Raw genomic sequence first — 23,912 nt, 5'->3', positions numbered from 1 at the left:
TAAAGCTCCCTCTACACTGTCCCCATCAAACACTCCCAGGACAGGTGCAGCACGGGGTTAGATACAGAGTAAAGCTCCCTCTACACTGTCCCCATCAAACACTCCCAGGACAGGTACAGCACAGGGTTAGATACAGAGCAAAAAATCCCTCTACACTGTCCCCATCAAATACACCCAGGACAGGTACAGCACGGGGTTAGATACAGAGTAAAGCTCCCTCTACACTGTCCCCATCAAACACTCCCAGGACAGGTACAGCACGGGGTTAGATACAGAGTAAATCTCCCTCTACACTGTCCCCATCAAACACTCCCAGGACAGATACAGCACTGGGTTAGATACAGAGTAAAGCTCCCTCTACACTGTCCCCATCAAACACTCCCATGACAGGTACAGCACGGAGTTAGATACAGAGTAAATCTCCCTCTACACTGTCCCCATCAAACACTCCCAGGACAGGTACAGCACGGGGTTAGATACAGGGTAAAGCTCCCTCTACACTGTCCCCATCAAACCCTCCCAGGACAGGTACAGCACGGGGTTAGATACAGAGTAAAGCTCCCTCTACACGGTCCCCATCAAACACTCCCAGGACAGGTACAGCACGGGGTTAGATACAGGGTAAAGCTACCTCTACACTGTCCCTATCAAACACTCCCAGGACAGGTACAGCACGGGGTTAGATACAGAGTAAATCTCCCTCTACACTGTCCCCATCAAACACTCCCAGGACAGGTACAGCACGGGGTTAGATACAGGGTAAAGCTCCCTCTACACTGTCCCCATCAAACCCTCCCAGGACAGGTACAGCACGGGGTTAGATACAGAGTAAAGCTCCCTCTACACTGTCCCCATCAAACACTCCCAGGACAGGTACAGCACGGGGTTAGAGACAAAGTAAAGCTCCCTCTACACTGTCCCCATCAAACACTACCAAATACGGGGGAAATGATTGGGAGAGGGTAGGATTGATCCCCGGGGGGGGTGGAGGGGGTGGGGGATAAGTTAGTCCATTCTCAGGTAAGGACGAGTAGAAACGCTGAAGGCCTAACTTAAGCCTGACCAGTGTGATGAATGTGGGAAATTAAGATATATTGTGTTATGTATTTGGGGCAGTAAGAGTTAAATACTTGTTGAGTGTGTTTGACTGCGGCAGTAATGTTTTTAAGGAGGGTGGTGTGATGAATATTGGAATTCCATATGTATTGTAGAAATGTATTTGGGGCAGTAAGGGGTAAAATCCTGGCTTAGTGTGTTTGACTAGTCACTGTTGGGGTCCAGTCCGGTTGGTAATACTATAGACTGGTTGCTATGGTGATGGGAGGTGATTGATTGCTGGTGCTAGCACCTCTGGCTATTCCGTTGGTTGGAACAGTGGGAAGAAGGGAGTGCAGTATTGGACGAGGAATAACGTGTCTCACTTACCCGGTGTTCGTTCATGGTTGTCATGACAGCGTTTCGGATCAAGTTTGCAAACTTATGCAGCCTTGGGAAGAGAGAAATAGACAGGCGTGAAAAGAAGGGCGGTTTACATTCCCTTCGATGGCAATGGTCCTCGATTAGATTCCAATCTGTAACTCACTCCCGGGTATCTGTTATTCTATATATAAACCACACCGAACCCCTCGATTAGATTCCAGTCTGTAACTCACTCCCGGGTATCTGTTATTCTATATATAAATCACCCCGAGTCCCTCGATTAGATTCCAGTCTGTAACTCACTCCAGAGTATCTGTTAATCTATATATAAACCACCCTAAACTCCTCGATTAGATTCCAATCTGTAACTCACTCTCGGGTATCTGTTATTCTATATATAAACCACACCGAACCCCTCGATTAGATTCCAGTCTGTAACTCACTCCCGGGGATCTGTTATTCTATATATAAACCACCCTGAACCCCTCGATTAGATTCCAGTCTGTAACTCACTCCCGGGTATCTGTTATTCTATATATAAATCACCGCGAGCCCCTCGATTAGATTCCAGTCTGTAACTCACTCCCGTGTATCTGTTATTCTATATATAGACCACCCCGAACCCCTCGATTAGATTCCAGTCTGTAACTCACTCCCGGGTATCTGTTATTTTATATATAAACCACCCCAAACCCCTCGATTAGATTCCAGTCTGTAACTCACTCCCGGGTATCTGTTAATCTATATATAAACCACCCCAAACTCCTCGATTAGATTCCAGTCTGCAACTCCCTCCCGGGTATCTGTTATTCTATATATAAACCACCCCAAACCCCTCGATTAGATTCCAGTCTGTAACTCACTCCCGGGTATCTGTTATTTTATATATAAACCACCCCAAACCCCTCGATTAGATTCCAGTCTGTAACTCACTCCCGGGTATCTGTTAATCTATATATAAACCACCCCAAACTCCTCGATTAGATTCCAGTCTGTAACTCCCTCCCGGGTATCTGTTATTCTATATATAAACCATCCCGAACCCCTTGATTAGATTCCAGTCTGTAACTCACTCCCGGGTATCTGTTATTCTATATATAAACCACCCCGAACCCCTCTATTAGATTCCAGTCTGTAACTCACTCCCGGTTATTAGTTATTCTATATATAAACTACAACGAACCCTCGATTAGATTCCAGTCTGTAACTCACTCCCGGATATCCGTTATTCTATATATAAACCACCCTGAACCCCTCGATTAGATTCCAGTCTGTAACTCACTCCCGGGTATCTGTTATTCTATATATAAACCACCCAGAACCCCTCGATTAGATTCCAGTCTGTAACTCACTCCCGCGTATCTGTTATTCTATATATAAACCACCCCGAACCCCTCGATTAGATTCCAGTCTGTAACTCACTCCCGGGTATCCGTTATTCTATATATAAACCACCCCAAACTCCTCGATTAGATTCCAGTCTGTAACTCACTCCCGGGTATCTGTTATTCTATATATAAACCACCCCGAACCCCTAGATTAGATTCCAGTCTGTAACTCACTCCCGGGTATCTGTTATTCTATATATAAACACCCCGAACCCCTCGATTAGATTCCAGTCTGTAACTCACTCCCGGGTATCTGTTATTCTATATATAACCCACCCCGAACCACTCGATTAGATTCCAGTCTGTAACTCACTCCCGGGTATCTGTTATTCTATATATAAACCACCCCGAACCCCTCGATTAGATTCCAGTCTGTAACTCACTCCCGGGTATCTGTTATTCTATATATAAACCACCCCGAACTCCTCGATTAGATTCCAGTCTGTAACTCACTCCCGGGTATCTGTTATTCTATATATAAACCACCCCGAACTCCTCGATTAGATTCCAGTCTGTAACTCACTCCCGGGTATCTGTTATTTTATATATAAACCATCCCGAACCCCTCGATTAGATTCCAGTCTGTAACTCACTCCCAGGTATCTGTTATTTTATATATAAACCATCCCGAACCCCTCGATTAGATTCCAGTCTGTAACTCACTCCCAGGTATCTGTTATTTTATATATAAACCATCCCGAACCCCTCGATTAGATTCCAGTCTGTATCTCACTCCCAGGTATCTGTTATTCTATATATAAACCACCCCGAACCCCTCGATTAGATTCCAGTCTGTAACTCACTCCCGGGTATCTGTTATTCTATATATAAACCACCCCGAACTCCTCGATTAGATTCCAGTCTGTAACTCACTCCCGGGTATCTGTTATTTTATATATAAACCATCCCGAACCCCTCGATTAGATTCCAGTCTGTAACTCACTCCCAGGTATCTGTTATTTTATATATAAACCATCCCGAACCCCTCGATTAGATTCCAGTCTGTAACTCACTGCCAGGTATCTGTTATTCTATATATAAACCACCCCGAACCCCTCGATTAGATTCCAGTCTGTAACTCACTCCCGGGTATCTGTTATTCTATATATAAACCACCCTGAACCCCTCGATTAGATTCCAGTCTGTAACTCACTCCCGGGTATCTGTTATTCTATATATAAACCACCCTGAACCCCTCGATTAGATTCCAGTCTGTAACTCGCTCCCGGGTATCTGTTATTCTATATATAAACCACCCTGAACCCCTCGATTAGATTCCAGTCTGTAACTCACTCCCGGGTATCTGTTATTCTGTATATAAACCACCCTGAACCCTCGATTAGATTCCAGTCTGTAACTCACTCCCGGGTATCTGTTATTCTATATATAAACCACCCCGAACCCCTCGATTAGATTCCAGTCTGTAACTCGCTCCCGGGTATCTGTTATTCTATATATAAACCACCCTGAACCCTCGATTAGATTCCAGTCTGTAACTCACTCCCGGGTATCTGTTATTCTATGTATAAACCACCCCGAACCCCTCGATTACATTCCAGTCTGTAACTCACTCCCGGGTATCTGTTATTCTATATATAAACCACCCCGAACCCCTCGATTAGATTGCAATGATTTCCCTACTTGAGGTGATCTAGCAGCAGGCAGCTGGCCAGCAGCATGGCAGTGGGATTTGCAATGTTCTTGTTGGCGATGCTCTTCCCGGTGTTTCTCGTGCCCTGTGGGGAACAATCAGAGAAGATACATCACATCACTGAGGGAAAGGCGGTCGGCATTCCTCTGGAGTGTTCAGCCTTTCAGACTTGTTCTCTGCAAAGCAACCCGAGGATGGGACAACGTTGGCTTCAGGAAGCCATGGCAAAACTCTTCAAACGCTCCACAGCCAATAATGGCTGAGCGATCCTTTGGGTCGACCTGGGAGGGTAATTTGGTGCCCTGGTTTTACTGTCTCATCACTCAATAACGGACCCTCTTACAGTGCGGTGCTCTCTCAGTACTGACCCTCCGACAGTGCGGCGCTCCCTCAGCACTGACCCTCCGACAGTGCGGCGCTCTCTCAGTACTGACCCTCCGACAGTGCGGCGCTCCCTCAGCACTGACCCTCTGACAGTGCGGCGCTCCCTCAGCACTGACCCTCCGACAGTGCGGTACTCCCTCAGCACTGACCCTCCGACAGTGCGGCACTCCCTCAGCACTGACCCTCCGACAGTGCGGCGCTCCCTCAGCACTGACCCTCCGACAGTGCGGTACTCCCTCAGCACTGACCCTCCGACAGTGCGGCGCTCCCTCAGCACTGACCCTCCGACAGTGCGGCGCTCCCTCAGCACTGACCCTCCGACAGTGCGGCGCTCCCTCAGCACTGACCCTCCGACAGTGCGGCGCTCCCTCAGCACTGACCCTCCGACAGTGCGGCACTCCCTCAGCACTGACCCTCCGACAGTGCGGCGCTCCCTCAGCACTGACCCTCCGACAGTGCGGCGCTCCCTCAGCACTGACCCTCCGACAGTGCGGCGCTCCCTCAGCACTGACCCTCCGACAGTGCGGCGCTCCCTCAGCACTGACCCTCCGACAGTGCGGCGCCCCCTCAGCACTGACCCTCCGACAGTGCAGCGCTCCCTCAGCACTGACCCTCCGACAGTGCGGCACTCCCTCAGCACTGACCCTCCGACAGTGCGGCGCTCCCTCAGCACTGACCCTCCGACAGTGCGGCGCTCCCTCGGTACTGACCCTCCGACAGAGCGGCGCTCCCTCAGCACTGACCCTCCGACAGTGCGGTGCTCCCTCAGCACTGACCCTCCGACAGTGCGGCACTCCCTCAGCACTGACCCTCCGACAGTGCGGTGCTCCCTCAGCACTGACCCTCCGACAGTGCAGCGCTCCCTCAGCACTGACCCTCCGACAGTGCGGTGCTCCCTCAGCACTGACCCTCCGACAGTGCAGCGCTCCCTCAGCACTGACCCTCCGACAGTGCGGTGCTCCCTCAGCACTGACCCTCCGACAGTGCGGCGCTCCCTCAGTACTGACCCTCCGACAGTGCGGCGCTCCCTCAGCACTGACCCTCCGACAGAGCGGCGCTCCCTCAGCACTGACCCTCCGACAGTGCGGTGCTCCCTCAGCACTGACCCTCCGACAGTGCGGCGCTCCCTCAGCACTGACCCTCCGACAGTGCGGCGCTCCCTCAGCACTGACCCTCCGACAGTGCGGCGCTCCCTCAGTACTGACCCTCCGACAGTGCGGCGCTCCCTCAGCACTGACCCTCCAACAGTGCGGCTCCCTCAGCACTGAACCTCCGACAGAGCGGCCCTCCCTCAGTACTGACTTTCCGACAGTGCGGCGCTCAGTCTGTAGAGACCCTCTGACAGAGCGGCCCTCCCTCAGCACTGACCCTCCGACAGTGCGGCACTCCCTCAGCACTGACCCTCCGACAGTGCGGCACTCCCTCAGCACTGACCCTCCGACAGTGCGGCGCTCCCTCAGCACTGACCCTCCGACAGTGCGGCGCTCTTTCAGCACTGACCCTCCGACAGTGCGGTGCTCCCTCAGCACTGACCCTCCGACAGTGCGGCGCTCCCTCAGCACTGACCCTCCGACAGTGCAGCACTCCCTCAGCACTGACCCTCCGACAGTGCGGCGCTCCCTCAGCACTGACCCTCTGACAGTGCGGCGCTCCCTCAGCACTGACCCTCCGACAGTGCGGCGCTCCCTCAGCACTGACCCTCCGACAGTGCGGTGCTCCCTCAGCACTGACCATCCCACAGTGCGGCGCTCCCTCAGCACTGACCCTCCGACAGTGCGGTGCTCTCTCAGTACTGACCCTCCGACAGTGCGGTACTCCCTCAGCACTGACCCTCCGACAGTGCGGCGCTCCCTCAGCACTGACCCTCCGACAGTGCGGCGCTCCCTCAGCACTGACCCTCCGACAGTGCGGCGCTCCCTCAGCACTGACCCTCCGACAGTGCAGCGCTCCCTCAGCACTGACCCTCCGACAGTGCGGCACTCCCTCAGCACTGACCCTCCGACAGTGCAGCACTCTCTCAGCACTGACCCTCCAACAGTGCGGCGCTCCCTCAGCAATGACCCTCCGACAGTGCGGCGCTCCCTCAGCACTGACCCTCTGACAGTGCGGCACTCCCTCAGCACTGACCCTCTGACAGTGCGGCGCTCCCTCAGCACTGACCCTCCGACAGTGCGGTGCTCTCTCAGTACTGACCCTCCGACAGTGCGGCGCTCCCTCAGCACTGACCCTCCGACAGTGCGGTACTCCCTCAGCACTGACCCTCCGACAGTGCGGCGCTCCCTCAGCACTGACCCTCCGACAGTGCGGCGCTCCCTCAGCACTGACCCTCCGACAGTGCGGCGCTCCCTCAGCACTGACCCTCCGACAGTGCGGCACTCCCTCAGCACTGACCCTCCGACAGTGCGGTGCTCTCTCAGTACTGACCCTCCGACAGTGCGGTACTCCCTCAGCACTGACCCTCCGACAGTGCGGCGCTCCCTCAGCACTGACCCTCCGACAGTGCGGCGCTCCCTCAGCACTGACCCTCCGACAGTGCGGCGCTCCCTCAGCACTGACCCTCCGACAGTGCAGCGCTCCCTCAGCACTGACCCTCCGACAGTGCGGCACTCCCTCAGCACTGACCCTCCGACAGTGCAGCACTCTCTCAGCACTGACCCTCCAACAGTGCGGGGCTCCCTCAGCACTGACCCTCCGACAGTGCGGCGCTCCCTCAGCACTGACCCTCCGACAGTGCGGCGCTCCCTCGGTACTGACCCTCCGACAGAGCGGCGCTCCCTCAGCACTGACCCTCCGACAGTGCGGTGCTCCCTCAGCACTGACCCTCCGACAGTGCGGCACTCCCTCAGCACTGACCCTCCGACAGTGCGGTGCTCCCTCAGCACTGACCCTCCGACAGTGCAGCGCTCCCTCAGCACTGACCCTCCGACAGTGCGGTGCTCCCTCAGCACTGACCCTCCGACAGTGCAGCGCTCCCTCAGCACTGACCCTCCGACAGTGCGGTGCTCCCTCAGCACTGACCCTCCGACAGTGCGGCGCTCCCTCAGTACTGACCCTCCGACAGTGCGGCGCTCCCTCAGCACTGACCCTCCGACAGAGCGGCGCTCCCTCAGCACTGACCCTCCGACAGTGCGGTGCTCCCTCAGCACTGACCCTCCGACAGTGCGGCGCTCCCTCAGCACTGACCCTCCGACAGTGCGGCGCTCCCTCAGCACTGACCCTCCGACAGTGCGGCGCTCCCTCAGTACTGACCCTCCGACAGTGCGGCGCTCCCTCAGCACTGACCCTCCAACAGTGCGGCTCCCTCAGCACTGAACCTCCGACAGAGCGGCCCTCCCTCAGTACTGACTTTCCGACAGTGCGGCGCTCAGTCTGTAGAGACCCTCTGACAGAGCGGCCCTCCCTCAGCACTGACCCTCCGACAGTGCGGCACTCCCTCAGCACTGACCCTCCGACAGTGCGGCACTCCCTCAGCACTGACCCTCCGACAGTGCGGCGCTCCCTCAGCACTGACCCTCCGACAGTGCGGCGCTCTTTCAGCACTGACCCTCCGACAGTGCGGTGCTCCCTCAGCACTGACCCTCCGACAGTGCGGCGCTCCCTCAGCACTGACCCTCCGACAGTGCAGCACTCCCTCAGCACTGACCCTCCGACAGTGCGGCGCTCCCTCAGCACTGACCCTCTGACAGTGCGGCGCTCCCTCAGCACTGACCCTCCGACAGTGCGGCGCTCCCTCAGCACTGACCCTCCGACAGTGCGGTGCTCCCTCAGCACTGACCCTCCCACAGTGCGGCGCTCCCTCAGCACTGACCCTCCGACAGTGCGGTGCTCTCTCAGTACTGACCCTCCGACAGTGCGGTACTCCCTCAGCACTGACCCTCCGACAGTGCGGCGCTCCCTCAGCACTGACCCTCCGACAGTGCGGCGCTCCCTCAGCACTGACCCTCCGACAGTGCGGCGCTCCCTCAGCACTGACCCTCCGACAGTGCGGCGCTCCCTCAGCACTGACCCTCCGACAGTGCGGCGCTCCCTCAGCACTGACCCTCCGACAGTGCGGCGCTCCCTCAGTACTGACCCTCCGACAGTGCGGCGCTCCCTCAGCACTGACCCTCCAACAGTGCGGCTCCCTCAGCACTGAACCTCCGACAGAGCGGCCCTCCCTCAGTACTGACTTTCCGACAGTGCGGCGCTCAGTCTGTAGAGACCCTCTGACAGAGCGGCCCTCCCTCAGCACTGACCCTCCGACAGTGCGGCACTCCCTCAGCACTGACCCTCCGACAGTGCGGCACTCCCTCAGCACTGACCCTCCGACAGTGCGGCGCTCCCTCAGCACTGACCCTCCGACAGTGCGGCGCTCTTTCAGCACTGACCCTCCGACAGTGCGGTGCTCCCTCAGCACTGACCCTCCGACAGTGCGGCGCTCCCTCAGCACTGACCCTCCGACAGTGCAGCACTCCCTCAGCACTGACCCTCCGACAGTGCGGCGCTCCCTCAGCACTGACCCTCTGACAGTGCGGCGCTCCCTCAGCACTGACCCTCCGACAGTGCGGCGCTCCCTCAGCACTGACCCTCCGACAGTGCGGTGCTCCCTCAGCACTGACCCTCCCACAGTGCGGCGCTCCCTCAGCACTGACCCTCCGACAGTGCGGTGCTCTCTCAGTACTGACCCTCCGACAGTGCGGTACTCCCTCAGCACTGACCCTCCGACAGTGCGGCGCTCCCTCAGCACTGACCCTCCGACAGTGCGGCGCTCCCTCAGCACTGACCCTCCGACAGTGCGGCGCTCCCTCAGCACTGACCCTCCGACAGTGCAGCGCTCCCTCAGCACTGACCCTCCGACAGTGCGGCACTCCCTCAGCACTGACCCTCCGACAGTGCAGCACTCTCTCAGCACTGACCCTCCAACAGTGCGGCGCTCCCTCAGCACTGACCCTCCGACAGTGCGGCGCTCCCTCAGTACTGACCCTCTGACAGTGCAGCACTCTCTCAGCACTGACCCTCCGACAGTGCGGCGCTCCCTCAGCATTGACCCTCCGACAGTGCGGCGCTCCCTCAGCACTGACCCTCCGACAGTGCGGCGCTCCCTCAGTACTGACCCTCCGACCGTGCGGCGCTCCCTCAGCACTGACCCTCCGACAGTGCGGCGCTCCTTCAGCACTGACCCTCCTACAGTGCGGTGCTCCCTCAGCACTGACCCTCCGACAGTGCGGCGCTCCCTCAGCACTGACCCTCCGACAGTGCAGCACTCCCTCAGCACTGACCCTCCGACAGTGCGGCGCTCCCTCAGCACTGACCCTCTGACAGTGCGGCGCTCCCTCAGCACTGACCCTCCGACAGTGCGGCGCTCCCTCAGCACTGACCCTCCGACAGTGCGGCGCTCCCTCAGCACTGACCCTCCCACAGTGCGGCGCTCCCTCAGCACTGACCCTCCGACAGTGCGGTGCTCTCTCAGTACTGACCCTCCGACAGTGCGGTACTCCCTCAGCACTGACCCTCCGACAGTGCGGCGCTCCCTCAGCACTGACCCTCCGACAGTGCGGCGCTCCCTCAGCACTGACCCTCCGACAGTGCGGCGCTCCCTCAGCACTGACCCTCCGACAGTGCGGCGCTCCCTCAGCACTGACCCTCCGACAGTGCGGCACTCCCTCAGCACTGACCCTCCAACAGTGCAGCACTCTCTCAGCACTGACCCTCCGACAGTGCGGCGCTCCCTCAGCACTGACCCTCCGACAGTGCGGCGCTCCCTCAGCACTGACCCTCTGACAGTGCAGCACTCTCTCAGCACTGACCCTCCGACAGTGCGGCGCTCCCTCAGCACTGACCCTCCGACAGTGCGGCGCTCCCTCAGCACTGACCCTCCGACAGTGCGGCGCACCCTCAGTACTGACCCTCCGACAGTGCGGCGCTCCCTCAGCACTGACCCTCCAACAGTGCGGCTCCCTCAGCACTGAACCTCCGACAGAGCGGCCCTCCCTCAGTACTGACTTTCCGACAGTGCGGCGCTCAGTCTGTAGAGACCCTCCGACAGAGCGACCCTCCCTCAGCACTGACCCTCCGACAGTGCGGCGCTCCCTCAGCACTGACCCTCCGACAGTGCGGCGCTCCCTCAGCACTGACCCTCCGACAGTGCGGCGCTCCCTCAGCACTGACCCTCCGACAGTGCGGCGCTCCCTCAGCACTGACCCTCCGACAGTGCGGATCCCTCAGCACTGACCTTCCGACAGTGCGGCGCTCCCTCAACACTGACCCTCCGACAGTGCGGCGCTCCCTCAGCACTGACCCTCCGACAGTGCGGCGCTCCCTCAGCACTGACCCTCCGACAGTGCGGCGCTCCCTCAGCACTGACCCTCCGACAGTGCGGCGCTCCCTCAGCACTGACGATCCGACAGTGCGGCGCTCCCTCAGCACTGACCCTCCGACAGTGCGGCGCTCCCTCAGCACTGACCCTCCGACAGTGCGGCGCTCCCTCAGCACTGACCCTCCGACAGTGCGGCGCTCCCTCAGCACTGACCCTCCGACAGTGCGGCGCTCCCTCAGCACTGACCCTCCGACAGTGCGGCGCTCCCTCAGCACTGACCCTCCGACAGTGCGGCACTCCCTCAGCACTGACCATCTGACAGTGCGGATCCCTCAGCACTGACCTTCCGACAGTGCGGCGCTCCCTCAACACTGACCCTCCTACAGTGCGGCGCTCCCTCAGCACTGACCCTCTGACAGTGCGGCACTCTCTCAGCACTGACCCTCCGACAGTGCGGCGCTCCCTCAGCACTGACCCTCCGACAGTGCGGCGCTCCCTCAGCACTGACCCTCCGACAGTGCGGCGCTCCCTCAGCACTGACCCTCCGACAGTGCGGCGCTCCCTCAGCACTGACCCTCCTACAGTGCGGCGCTCCCTCAGCACTGACCCTCCGACAATGCGGCGCTCCCTCAGCACTGACCCTCCGACAGTGCGGCACTCCCTCAGCACTGACCATCTGACAGTGCAGCACTCTCTCAGCACTGACCCTCCAACAGTGCGGCTCCCTTAGCACTGAACCTCCGACAGAGCGGCCCTCCCTCAGTACTGACTTTCCGACAGTGCGGCGCTCAGTCTGTAGAGACCCTCTGACAGAGCGGCCCTCCCTCAGCACTGACCCTCCGACAGTGCGGCGCTCCCTCAGCACTGACCCTCCGACAGTGCGGCTCCCTCAGCACTGACCTTCCGACAGTGCGGCGCTCCCTCAACACTGACCCTTCGACAGTGCGGCGCTCCCTCAGCACTGACCCTCCAACAGTGCGGCGCTCCCTCAGCACTGACCCTCCCGACAGTGCGGCGCTCCCTCAGCACTGACTCTCCGACAGTGCAACGCTCCCTCAGCACTGACCCTCCGACAGTGCGGCGCTCCCTCAGCATTGACCCTCCGACAGTGCGGCGCTCCCTCAGCACTGACCCTCCCAGTGCGGCGCTCCCTCAGCACTGACCCTGAGACAGTGCGGCGCTCCCTCAGCACTCCCCTTTAGAATTCTGTGCATACTCACTGTCTCGAACACCGCGTAATCCTTGCCGTAGTTGGCGCCCGGCGCCAGTCCGGGTCCCCCGACTAGGCCGGCGCACACGTTGCTCACCACGTTGCCGTAGAGATTGGGCATCACCATCACGTCGAACTGCTGCGGTCTCGAGACGAGCTTCAGGGAGGGGCAGGAGAGGAAACATTGTCGAGTTATTGCCGGGAGCACTGGGAGGGCAGCATCGGCCAACGAGCTGCCCCTGAGTCACACGTCCCTCCTTCCCTCCCCTTGCCCAGGGCGAAGGCTGCATCACATCCGAAGCCGCGGCAGTCGCTCACAGAGGGCAGCGGGGGATAATCGCCAGGGTTCCTCCGGGAATGACCGGGTTGCGATTAACAAATCTGATTTTAGGAACCGGAGGAGGCCATTCAGCCCCTCGAGCCTGTCCCGCCAGTCAATGAGATCATGTTTGATCTGTCACCTAACTCCCTTGGCGCATATTCCTTCATATCTATCTCAGAATTAAAATTAACTGTTCGGGCTTCGGTTGCTGTTTGTGGGAGAGGGTTCCACATCTCGACCTTTGGTGAAGAAGTTTATCCCCGACATCGCTCCTGAACGGTCTGGCCGTAACTTTTAGTTTTAGGATCTAGTTTAAGCCACGCTCTGCACCCTCTCAGGGACCCCCTCACGCCTTCCTATAGACGGTGGAGCCTGCACCAGGCCTCAATACTCTAGTTGGGCCTAACCAGGGCCTCGTAAAATATTCAGCATCAGCTCTGTGCTCGAGGCCTCCATTGCTGAAGCTCAAGATCCACAATGCCTTTCTGCCGACTCGCCCAACCCGGCTGGCCTCCTTCCCCAAGATCCAACTGCCGTGGCAACCAAAGTGGTGCCCGGCACTCCCCAAGGCACCAGGTGGTGTGGCACAGCGCACCTCCCCTCACACTCTGCCCTCCCCTCACACTCCGCAGCCCCCACCCCGCCGCCCCCCCTCGCCACCCCAGCTGAGGAGCCGCAGCACACGGGAGGGGGGGATGTCTCACCTGCATGGTGGTGTTGTCCACGATCATGGTGTCGAAGGTGATGTCCGCGTAGCGCTCCGCCACCTCCCTGCAGCACTGCAGGAAGAGCCCATCGGCCAGTTTCCTGAAACGCGAGGTGGCGACAAGTTAGCGCCGCCGTCAATCCCCTCTCCGAATCCTCCCCCTCGTCAACCAAGCCCCCACCTCTCCACCCAACCCCTCTGCCCCGCCACCCCCTCTGCCCTGCCACCCCACCCCTCCCCCCCTTCATACACACACCCCAGCCACCCACCGGCCCCAGCTACGTTGTTAAGGGTTTCATGGGGGCAAGAGAGAGAGAGAGAGAGAGCGACGCAGAGAGAGAGTGAGAGCGAGAGGGAGTGTGAGAGAGAGAGAGCGACAGAGAGAGCGACGGAGAGAGCGACAGAGAGAGCGACAGAGAGAGCGACAGAGAGAGCGACAGAGAGAGCGACAGAGAGAGCGACAGAGAGAGCGACAGAGAGAGCGACAGAGAGAGCGACAGAGAGAGCGACAGAGAGAGCGACAGAGAGAGCGACAGAGAGAGCGACAGAGAGAGCGACAGAGAGAGCGACAGAGAGAGCGACAGAGAGAGCGACAGAGAGAGCGACAGAGAGAGCGACAGAGAGAGCGACAGAGAGAGCGACAGAGAGAGCGACAGAGAGAGCGACAGAGAGAGCGACAGAGAGAGCGACAGAGAGAGCGACAGAGACAGACACAGAGAGACAGACAGAGACAGACAGAGACAGACAGAGACAGACAGAGACAGACAGAGACAGACAGAGACAGAGTCAGACAGAGTCAGACAGAGTCAGACAGAGTCAGACACAGAGACAGACAGAGACAGACAGACACAGAGACAGACACAGAGACAGACACAGAGACAGACACAGAGACAGACACAGAGACAGACACAGAGAGACACAGAGACAGAGAGACAGAGAGACAGAGAGTGAGATAGAGAGAGACAGAGCGACAGAGAGAGCGACAGAGAGAGCGACAGAGAGGGAGACAGAGAGGGAGACAGAGAGGGAGACAGAGAGGGAGACAGAGAGGGAGACAGAGAGGGAGACAGAGAGGGAGACAGAGAGGGAGACAGAGAGGGAGACAGAGAGGGAGACAGAGAGAGAGACAGAGAGAGAGACAGAGAGAGAGACAGAGAGAGAGACAGAGAGAGAGACAGAGAGAGCGAGCGAGCGCAGAGAGCGAGCGAGAGTGCAGCAAGCGAGCGAGTGCAGAGGGCGAGCGAGAGAATGCAGAGAGCGAGCGAGAGTGCAGAGAGCGAGCGAGCGAGTGCAGAGAGCGAGCGAGAGTGCAGCGAGCGAGCGAGAGTGCAGCGAGCGAGAAAGTGCAGAGAGCGAGCGAGAGAGTGCAGGGGGCGAGCGAGAGAGTGCAGGGGGCGAGCGAGAGAGTGCAGGGGGCGAGCGAGAGAGTGCAGGGGGCGAGCGAGAGAGTGCAGGGGGCGAGCGAGAGAGTGCAGGGGGCGAGCGAGAGAGTGCAGGGGGCGAGCGAGAGAGTGCAGGGGGCGAGCGAGAGAGTGCAGGGGGCGAGCGAGAGAGTGCAGGGGGCGAGCGAGAGAGTGCAGGGGGCGAGCGAGAGAGTGCAGGGGGCGAGCGAGAGAGTGCAGGGGGCGAGCGAGAGAGTGCAGGGGGCGAGCGAGAGAGTGCAGGGGGCGAGCGAGAGAGTGCAGGGGGCGAGCGAGAGAGTGCAGGGGGCGAGCGAGAGAGTGCAGGGGGCGAGCGAGAGAGTGCAGGGGGCGAGCGAGAGAGTGCAGGGGGCGAGCGAGAGAGTGCAGGGGCGAGCGAGAGAGTGCAGGGGGCGAGCGAGAGAGTGCAGGGGGCGAGCGAGAGAGTGCAGGGGGCGAGCGAGAGAGTGCAGGGGGCGAGCGAGAGAGTGCAGGGGGCGAGCGAGAGAGTGCAGGGGGCGAGCGAGAGAGTGCAGGGGGCGAGCGAGAGAGTGCAGGGGGCGAGCGAGAGAGTGCAGGGGGCGAGCGAGAGAGTGCAGGGGGCGAGCGAGAGAGTGCAGGGGGGCGAGCGAGAGAGGGCAGGGGGCGAGCGAGAGAGGGCAGGGGGCGAGCGAGAGAGGGCAGGGGGCGAGCGAGAGAGGGCAGGGGGCGAGCGAGAGAGTGCAGAGGGCGAGCGAGAGAGAGCAGAGGGCGAGCGAGAGAGTGCAGAGGGCGAGCGAGAGAGGGCAGGGGGCGAGCGAGAGAGGGCAGGGGGCGAGCGAGAGAGAGCAGGGGGCGAGCGAGAGAGTGCAGGGGGCGAGCGAGAGAGTGCAGGGGGCGAGCGAGAGAGGGCAGGGGGCGAGCGAGAGAGGGCAGGGGGCGAGCGAGAGAGGGCAGGGGGCGAGCGAGAGAGGGCAGGGGGCGAGCGAGAGAGGGCAGGGGGCGAGCGAGAGAGGGCAGGGGGCGAGCGAGAGAGGGCAGGGGGCGAGCGAGAGAGGGCAGGGGGCGAGCGAGAGAGGGCAGGGGGCGAGCGAGAGAGGGCAGGGGGCGAGCGAGAGAGGGCAGGGGGCGAGCGAGAGAGGGCAGGGGGCGAGCGAGAGAGGGCAGGGGGCGAGCGAGAGAGGGCAGGGGGCGAGCGAGAGAGGGCAGGGGGCGAGCGAGAGAGGGCAGGGGGCGAGCGAGAGAGGGCAGGGGGCGAGCGAGAGAGGGCAGGGGGCGAGCGAGAGAGGGCAGGGGGCGAGCGAGAGAGGGCAGGGGGCGAGCGAGAGAGGGCAGGGGGCGAGCGAGAGAGGGCAGGGGGCGAGCGAGAGAGGGCAGGGGGCGAGCGAGAGAGGGCAGGGGCGAGCGAGAGAGGGCAGGGGGCGAGCGAGAGAGGGCAGGGGGCGAGCGAGAGAGGGCAGGGGGCGAGCGAGAGAGGGCAGGGGGCGAGCGAGAGAGGGCAGGGGCGAGCGAGAGAGGGCAGGGGGCGAGCGAGAGAGGGGCAGGGGGCGAGCGAGAGAGGGCAGGGGGCGAGCGAGAGAGGGCAGGGGGCGAGCGAGAGAGGGCAGGGGGCGAGCGAGAGAGAGGGCAGGGGCGAGCGAGAGAGGGCCAGGGGGGCGAGCGAGAGAGGGCAGGGGGCGAGCGAGAGAGTGCAGGGGGCGAGCGAGAGAGTGCAGGGGGCGAGCGAGAGAGTGCAGGGGGGCGAGCGAGAGAGTGCAGGGGGCGAGCGAGAGAGTGCAGGGGGCGAGCGAGAGAGTGCAGGGGGCGAGCGAGAGAGTGCAGGGGGGCGAGCGAGAGAGAGTGCAGGGGGCGAGCGAGAGAGTGCAGGGGGCGAGCGAGAGAGTGCAGGGGGCGAGCGAGAGAGTGCAGGGGGCGAGCGAGAGAGTGCAGGGGCGAGCGAGAGAGTGCAGGGGCGAGCGAGAGAGTGCAGGGGGCGAGCGAGGAGAGTGCAGGGGGCGAGCGAGAGAGTGCAGGGGGCGAGCGAGAGAGTGCAGGGGGCGAGCGAGAGAGTGCAGGGGGCGAGCGAGAGAGTGCAGGGGGCGAGCGAGAGAGTGCAGGGGGCGAGCGAGAGAGTGCAGCGGGCGAGCGAGAGAGTGCAGGGGGCGAGCGAGAGAGTGCAGGGGGGCGAGCGAGAGAGTGCAGGGGGCGAGCGAGAGAGTGCAGGGGGCGAGCGGAGAGAGTGCAGGGGGCGAGCGAGAGAGTGCAGAGGGCGAGCGAGAGAGTGCAGGGGGCGAGCGAGAGAGTGCAGAGATAGCGAGCGAGAGAGTGCAGGGGGCGAGCGAGAGAGTGCAGGGGGCGAGCGAGAGAGTGCAGGGGGCGAGCGAGAGAGTGCAGGGGGCGAGCGAGAGAGTGCAGGGGGCGAGCGAGAGAGGGCAGGGGCGAGCGAGAGAGGGCAGGGGGCGAGCGAGAGAGGGCAGGGGGCGAGCGAGAGAGGGCAGGGGGCGAGCGAGAGAGGGCAGGGGGCGAGCGAGAGAGTGCAGGGGGCGAGCGAGAGAGTGCAGGGGGCGAGCGAGAGAGTGCAGGGGGCGAGCGAGAGAGTGCAGAGAGCGAGAGAGTGCAGGGGGCGAGCGAGAGAGTGCAGAGATAGCGAGCGAGAGAGTGCAGGGGGCGAGCGAGAGAGTGCAGGGGGCGAGCGAGAGAGTGCAGGGGGCGAGCGAGAGAGTGCAGGGGGCGAGCGAGAGAGTGCAGGGGGCGAGCGAGAGAGTGCAGGGGCGAGCGAGAGAGTGCAGGGGGCGAGCGAGAGAGTGCAGGGGGCGAGCGAGAGAGTGCAGGGGGCGAGCGAGAGAGTGCAGAGAGCGAGAGAGTGCAGGGGGGCGAGCGAGAGAGTGCAGAGATAGCGAGCGAGAGAGTGCAGGGGGCGAGCGAGAGAGTGCAGGGGGCGAGCGAGAGAGTGCAGAGAGCGAGCGAGAGAGTGCAGGGGGCGAGCGAGAGAGTGCAGGGGGCGAGCGAGAGAGTGCAGGGGGCGAGCGAGAGAGTGCAGAGAGCGAGCGAGAGAGTGCAGGGGGCGAGCGAGAGAGGGCAGAGGGCGAGCGAGAGAGTGCAGGGGGCGAGCGAGAGAGCGCAGGGGGCGAGCGAGAGAGAGCAGAGAGCGAGCGAGAGAGTGCAGGGGCGAGCGAGAGAGTGCAGGGGGCGAGCGGGAGAGTGCAGGGGCGAGCGAGAGAGTGCAGGGGGCGAGCGAGAGAGTGCAGGGGGCGAGCGAGAGAGTGCAGGGGGCGAGCGAGAGAGTGCAGGGGGCGAGCGAGAGAGTGCAGGGGCGAGCGAGAGAGTGCAGGGGGCGAGCGAGAGAGTGCAGGGGGCGAGCGAGAGAGTGCAGGGGGCGAGCGAGAGAGTGCAGGGGGCGAGCGAGAGAGTGCAGGGGGCGAGCGAGAGAGTGCAGGGGGGCGAGCGAGAGAGTGCAGGGGGCGAGCGAGAGAGTGCAGGGGGCGAGCGAGAGAGTGCAGGGGGCGAGCGAGAGAGTGCAGGGGGCGAGCGAGAGAGTGCAGGGGGCGAGCGAGAGAGTGCAGGGGGCGAGCGAGAGAGTGCAGGGGGCGAGCGAGAGAGTGCAGGGGGCGAGCGAGAGAGTGCAGGGGGCGAGCGAGAGAGTGCAGGGGGCGAGCGAGAGAGTGCAGGGGGCGAGCGAGAGAGTGCAGGGGGCGAGCGAGAGAGTGCAGGGGGCGAGCGAGAGAGTGCAGGGGGCGAGCGAGAGAGTGCAGGGGGCGAGCGAGAGAGTGCAGGGGCGAGCGAGAGAGTGCAGGGGGCGAGCGAGAGAGTGCAGGGGCGAGCGAGAGAGTGCAGGGGGCGAGCGAGAGAGTGCAGGGGGCGAGCGGAGAGTGCAGGGGGCGGCGAGGAGAGAGTGCAGGGGGCGAGCGAGAGAGTGCAGGGGGCGAGCGAGAGAGTGCAGGGGGCGAGCGAGAGAGTGCAGGGGGCGAGCGAGAGAGTGCAGGGGGCGAGCGAGAGAGTGCAGGGGGCGAGCGAGAGAGTGCAGGGGGCGAGCGAGAGAGTGCAGGGGGCGAGCGAGAGAGTGCAGGGGGCGAGCGAGAGAGTGCAGGGGGCGAGCGAGAGAGTGCAGGGGCGAGCGAGAGAGTGCAGGGGGCGAGCGAGAGAGTGCAGGGGGCGAGCGAGAGAGTGCAGGGGGCGAGCGAGAGAGTGCAGGGGCGAGCGAGAGAGTGCAGGGGGCGAGCGAGAGAGTGCAGGGGGCGAGCGAGAGAGTGCAGCGGGCGAGCGAGAGAGTGCAGGGGGCGAGCGAGAGAGTCGCAGGGGCGAGCGAGAGAGTGCAGGGGGCGAGCGAGAGAGTGCAGGGGGCGAGCGAGAGAGTGCAGGGGCGAGCGAGAGAGTGCAGGGGGCGAGCGAGAGAGTGCAGGGGGCGAGCGAGAGAGTGCAGGGGGCGAGCGAGAGAGTGCAGAGATAGCGAGCGAGAGAGTGCAGGGGGCGAGCGAGAGAGTGCAGGGGGCGAGCGAGAGAGTGCAGGGGGCGAGCGAGAGAGTGCAGGGGGCGAGCGAGAGAGTGCAGGGGCGAGCGAGAGAGTGCAGGGGGCGAGCGAGAGAGGGCAGGGGGCGAGCGAGAGAGGGCAGGGGGCGAGCGAGAGAGGGCAGGGGCGAGCGAGAGAGGGCAGGGGGCGAGCGAGAGAGGGCAGGGGGCGAGCGAGAGAGTGCAGGGGGCGAGCGAGAGAGTGCAGGGGGCGAGCGAGAGTGCAGAGAGCGAGAGAGGCAGGGGGCGAGCGAGAGAGTGCAGAGATAGCGAGCGAGAGAGTGCAGGGGGCGAGCGAGAGAGTGCAGGGGGCGAGCGAGAGAGTGCAGCGGGCGAGCGAGAGAGTGCAGGGGGCGAGCGAGAGAGTGCAGGGGGCGAGCGAGAGAGTGCAGGGGCGAGCGAGAGAGTGCAGGGGGCGAGCGAGAGAGTGCAGGGGGCGAGCGAGAGAGTGCAGGGGCGAGCGAGAGAGTGCAGAGAGCGAGAGAGTGCAGGGGGCGAGCGAGAGAGTGCAGAGATAGCGAGCGAGAGAGTGCAGGGGGCGAGCGAGAGAGTGCAGGGGGCGAGCGAGAGAGTGCAGAGAGCGAGCGAGAGAGTGCAGGGGGCGAGCGAGAGAGTGCAGGGGGCGAGCGAGAGAGTGCAGGGGGCGAGCGAGAGAGTGCAGGGGGCGAGCGAGAGAGTGCAGCGGGCGAGCGAGAGAGTGCAGGGGGCGAGCGAGAGAGTGCAGGGGGCGAGCGAGAGAGTGCAGGGGGCGAGCGAGAGAGTGCAGGGGGCGAGCGAGAGAGGCAGAGGCGAGCGAGAGAGTGCAGGGGGCGAGCGAGAGAGTGCAGAGATAGCGAGCGAGAGAGTGCAGGGGGCGAGCGAGAGAGTGCAGGGGCGAGCGAGAGAGTGCAGGGGCGAGCGAGAGAGTGCAGGGGGCGAGCGAGAGAGTGCAGGGGGCGAGCGAGAGAGTGCAGGGGGCGAGCGAGAGAGTGCAGGGGGCGAGCGAGAGAGGGCAGGGGCGAGCGAGAGAGGGCAGGGGGCGAGCGAGAGAGGGCAGGGGGCGAGCGAGAGAGTGCAGGGGGCGAGCGAGAGAGTGCAGGGGGCGAGCGAGAGAGTGCAGGGGGCGAGCGAGAGAGTGCAGAGAGCGAGAGAGTGCAGGGGGCGAGCGAGAGAGTGCAGAGATAGCGAGCGAGAGAGTGCAGGGGGCGAGCGAGAGAGTGCAGGGGGCGAGCGAGAGAGTGCAGCGGGCGAGCGAGGAGAGAGTGCAGGGGGCGAGCGAGAGAGTGCAGGGGGCGAGCGAGGAGAGAGTGCAGGGGCGAGCGAGAGAGTGCAGGGGGCGAGCGAGAGAGTGCAGGGGGCGAGCGAGAGAGTGCAGGGGGCGAGCGAGAGAGTGCAGAGAGCGAGAGAGTGCAGGGGGCGAGCGAGAGAGTGCAGAGATAGCGAGCGAGAGAGTGCAGGGGGCGAGCGAGGAGAGTGCAGGGGGCGAGCGAGAGAGTGCAGAGAGCGAGCGAGAGAGTGCAGGGGGCGAGCGAGAGAGGGCAGAGGGCGAGCGAGAGAGTGCAGGGGGGGCGAGCGAGAGAGTGCAGGGGGCGAGCGAGAGAGTGCAGGGGGCGAGCGAGAGAGTGCAGGGGGCGAGCGAGAGAGTGCAGGGGGCGAGCGTGAGAGTGCAGGGGGCGAGCGAGAGAGTGCAGGGGGCGAGCGAGAGAGTGCAGGGGGCGAGCGAGAGAGTGCAGGGGGCGAGCGAGAGAGTGCAGGGGGCGAGCGAGAGAGTGCAGGGGGCGAGCGAGAGAGTGCAGGGGGCGAGCGAGAGAGTGCAGGGGGCGAGCGAGAGAGGGCAGGGGGCGAGCGAGAGAGGGCAGGGGGCGAGCGAGAGAGGGCAGGGGGCGAGCGAGAGAGGGCAGGGGGCGAGCGAGAGAGGGCAGGGGGCGAGCGAGAGAGGGCAGAGGGGCGAGCGAGAGAGGGCAGGGGGCGAGCGAGAGAGGGCAGGGGGCGAGCGAGAGAGGGCAGGGGGCGAGCGAGAGAGTGCAGGGGGCGAGCGAGAGAGTGCAGGGGGCGAGCGAGAGAGTGCAGGGGGCGAGCGAGAGAGTGCAGGGGGCGAGCGAGAGAGTGCAGGGGGCGAGCGAGAGAGTGCAGGGGGCGAGCGAGAGAGTGCAGGGGGCGAGCGAGAGAGTGCAGGGGGGCGAGCGAGAGAGTGCAGGGGGCGAGCGAGAGAGTGCAGGGGGCGAGCGAGAGAGTGCAGGGGGCGAGCGAGAGAGTGCAGGGGGCGAGCGAGAGAGTGCAGGGGCGAGCGAGAGAGTGCAGGGGGCGAGCGAGAGAGTGCAGGGGGCGAGCGAGAGAGTGCAGGGGGCGAGCGAGAGAGTGCAGGGGCGAGCGAGAGAGTGCAGGGGGCGAGCGAGAGAGTGCAGGGGGCGAGCGAGAGAGTGCAGGGGGCGAGCGAGAGAGTGCAGGGGGCGAGCGAGAGAGTGCAGGGGGCGAGCGAGAGAGTGCAGGGGGCGAGCGAGAGAGTGCAGGGGGCGAGCGAGAGAGTGCAGGGGGCGAGCGAGAGAGTGCAGGGGGCGAGCGAGAGAGTGCAGGGGGCGAGCGAGAGAGTGCAGGGGCGAGCGAGAGAGTGCAGGGGGCGAGCGAGAGAGTGCAGGGGGCGAGCGAGAGAGTGCAGGGGCGAGCGAGAGAGTGCAGGGGGCGAGCGAGAGAGTGCAGGGGGCGAGCGAGAGAGTGCAGGGGGGCGAGCGAGAGAGTGCAGGGGGCGAGCGAGAGAGTGCAGGGGGCGAGCGAGAGAGTGCAGGGGGCGAGCGAGAGAGTGCAGGGGGCGAGCGAGAGAGTGCAGGGGGCGAGCGAGAGAGTGCAGGGGGCGAGCGAGAGAGTGCAGGGGGCGAGCGAGAGAGTGCAGGGGGCGAGCGAGAGAGTGCAGGGGGCGAGCGAGAGAGTGCAGGGGGCGAGCGAGAGAGTGCAGGGGGCGAGCGAGAGAGTGCAGGGGGCGAGCGAGAGAGTGCAGGGGGCGAGCGAGAGAGTGCAGGGGGCGAGCGAGAGAGTGCAGGGGGGCGAGCGAGAGAGTGCAGGGGGCGAGCGAGAGAGTGCAGGGGGCGAGCGAGAGAGTGCAGGGGGCGAGCGAGAGAGTGCAGGGGGCGAGCGAGAGAGTGCAGGGGGCGAGCGAGAGAGTGCAGGGGGCGAGCGAGAGAGTGCAGGGGGCGAGCGAGAGAGTGCAGGGGGCGAGCGAGAGAGTGCAGGGGGCGAGCGAGAGAGTGCAGGGGGCGAGCGAGAGAGTGCAGGGGGCGAGCGAGAGAGTGCAGGGGGCGAGCGAGAGAGTGCAGGGGGCGAGCGAGAGAGTGCAGGGGGCGAGCGAGAGAGTGCAGGGGGCGAGCGAGAGAGTGCAGGGGGCGAGCGAGAGAGTGCAGGGGGCGAGCGAGAGAGTGCAGGGGGCGAGCGAGAGAGTGCAGGGGGCGAGCGAGAGAGTGCAGGGGGCGAGCGAGAGAGTGCAGGGGGCGAGCGAGAGAGTGCAGGGGGCGAGCGAGAGAGTGCAGGGGGGCGAGCGAGAGAGTGCAGGGGGCGAGCGAGAGAGTGCAGGGGGCGAGCGAGAGAGTGCAGGGGGCGAGCGAGAGAGTGCAGGGGGCGAGCGAGAGAGTGCAGGGGGCGAGCGAGAGAGTGCAGGGGGCGAGCGAGAGAGTGCAGGGGGCGAGCGAGAGAGTGCAGGGGGCGAGCGAGAGAGTGCAGGGGGCGAGCGAGAGAGTGCAGGGGGCGAGCGAGAGAGTGCAGGGGGCGAGCGAGAGAGTGCAGGGGGCGAGCGAGAGAGTGCAGGGGGCGAGCGAGAGAGTGCAGGGGGCGAGCGAGAGAGTGCAGGGGGCGAGCGAGAGAGTGCAGGGGGCGAGCGAGAGAGTGCAGGGGGCGAGCGGAGAGAGTGCAGGGGGCGAGCGAGAGAGTGCAGGGGGCGAGCGAGGAGAGTGCAGGGGGGCGAGCGAGAGAGTGCAGGGGGCGAGCGAGAGAGTGCAGGGGGCGAGCGAGAGAGTGCAGGGGGCGAGCGAGAGAGTGCAGGGGGCGAGCGAGAGAGTGCAGGGGGCGAGCGAGAGAGTGCAGGGGGCGAGCGAGAGAGTGCAGGGGGCGAGCGAGAGAGTGCAGGGGGCGAGCGAGAGAGTGCAGGGGGCGAGCGAGAGAGTGCAGGGGGCGAGCGAGAGAGTGCAGGGGGCGAGCGAGAGAGTGCAGGGGGCGAGCGAGAGAGTGCAGGGGGCGAGCGAGAGAGTGCAGGGGGCGAGCGAGAGAGTGCAGGGGGCGAGCGAGAGAGTGCAGGGGGCGAGCGAGAGAGTGCAGGGGGCGAGCGAGAGAGTGCAGGGGGCGAGCGAGAGAGTGCAGAGATAGCGAGCGAGAGAGTGCAGGGGGCGAGCGAGAGAGTGCAGGGGGCGAGCGAGAGAGTGCAGGGGGCGAGCGAGAGAGTGCAGGGGGCGAGCGAGAGAGTGCAGAGATAGCGAGCGAGAGAGTGCAGGGGGCGAGCGAGAGAGTGCAGGGGGCGAGCGAGAGAGTGCAGGGGGCGAGCGAGAGAGTGCAGGGGGCGAGCGAGAGAGTGCAGGGGGCGAGCGAGAGAGTGCAGGGGGCGAGCGAGAGAGTGCAGGGGGCGAGCGAGAGAGGGCAGGGGGCGAGCGAGAGAGGGCAGGGGGCGAGCGAGAGAGGGCAGGGGGCGAGCGAGAGAGGGCAGAGGGCGAGCGAGA

General features: G+C 63.5%; 1 protein-coding gene across 3 annotated transcripts in view; it reads right to left on the bottom strand.

Moving 5' to 3' along the window:
* idh3g (isocitrate dehydrogenase (NAD(+)) 3 non-catalytic subunit gamma) overlaps positions 1-23,912 on the bottom strand; it is an 86,599-nt gene that overhangs the window by 7,029 nt on the left and 55,658 nt on the right. For all 3 annotated transcript variants that reach the window (XM_072487917.1, XM_072487918.1, XM_072487919.1), the window contains 4 exons: positions 13,374-13,476; positions 12,358-12,504; positions 4,449-4,543; positions 1,426-1,486 (listed from right to left, as the gene is read on the bottom strand). In XM_072487917.1, the coding sequence (XP_072344018.1) occupies positions 1,426-1,486; positions 4,449-4,543; positions 12,358-12,504; positions 13,374-13,476 (406 nt within the window). The remainder of the gene's footprint in view (positions 1-1,425; positions 1,487-4,448; positions 4,544-12,357; positions 12,505-13,373; positions 13,477-23,912) is intronic.

This window comes from Scyliorhinus torazame, chromosome 22, assembly GCF_047496885.1.
Source record: "Scyliorhinus torazame isolate Kashiwa2021f chromosome 22, sScyTor2.1, whole genome shotgun sequence".
NCBI lineage: Eukaryota > Metazoa > Chordata > Chondrichthyes > Carcharhiniformes > Scyliorhinidae > Scyliorhinus > Scyliorhinus torazame.
This window is presented reverse-complemented; position numbering and strand designations above follow the sequence as displayed.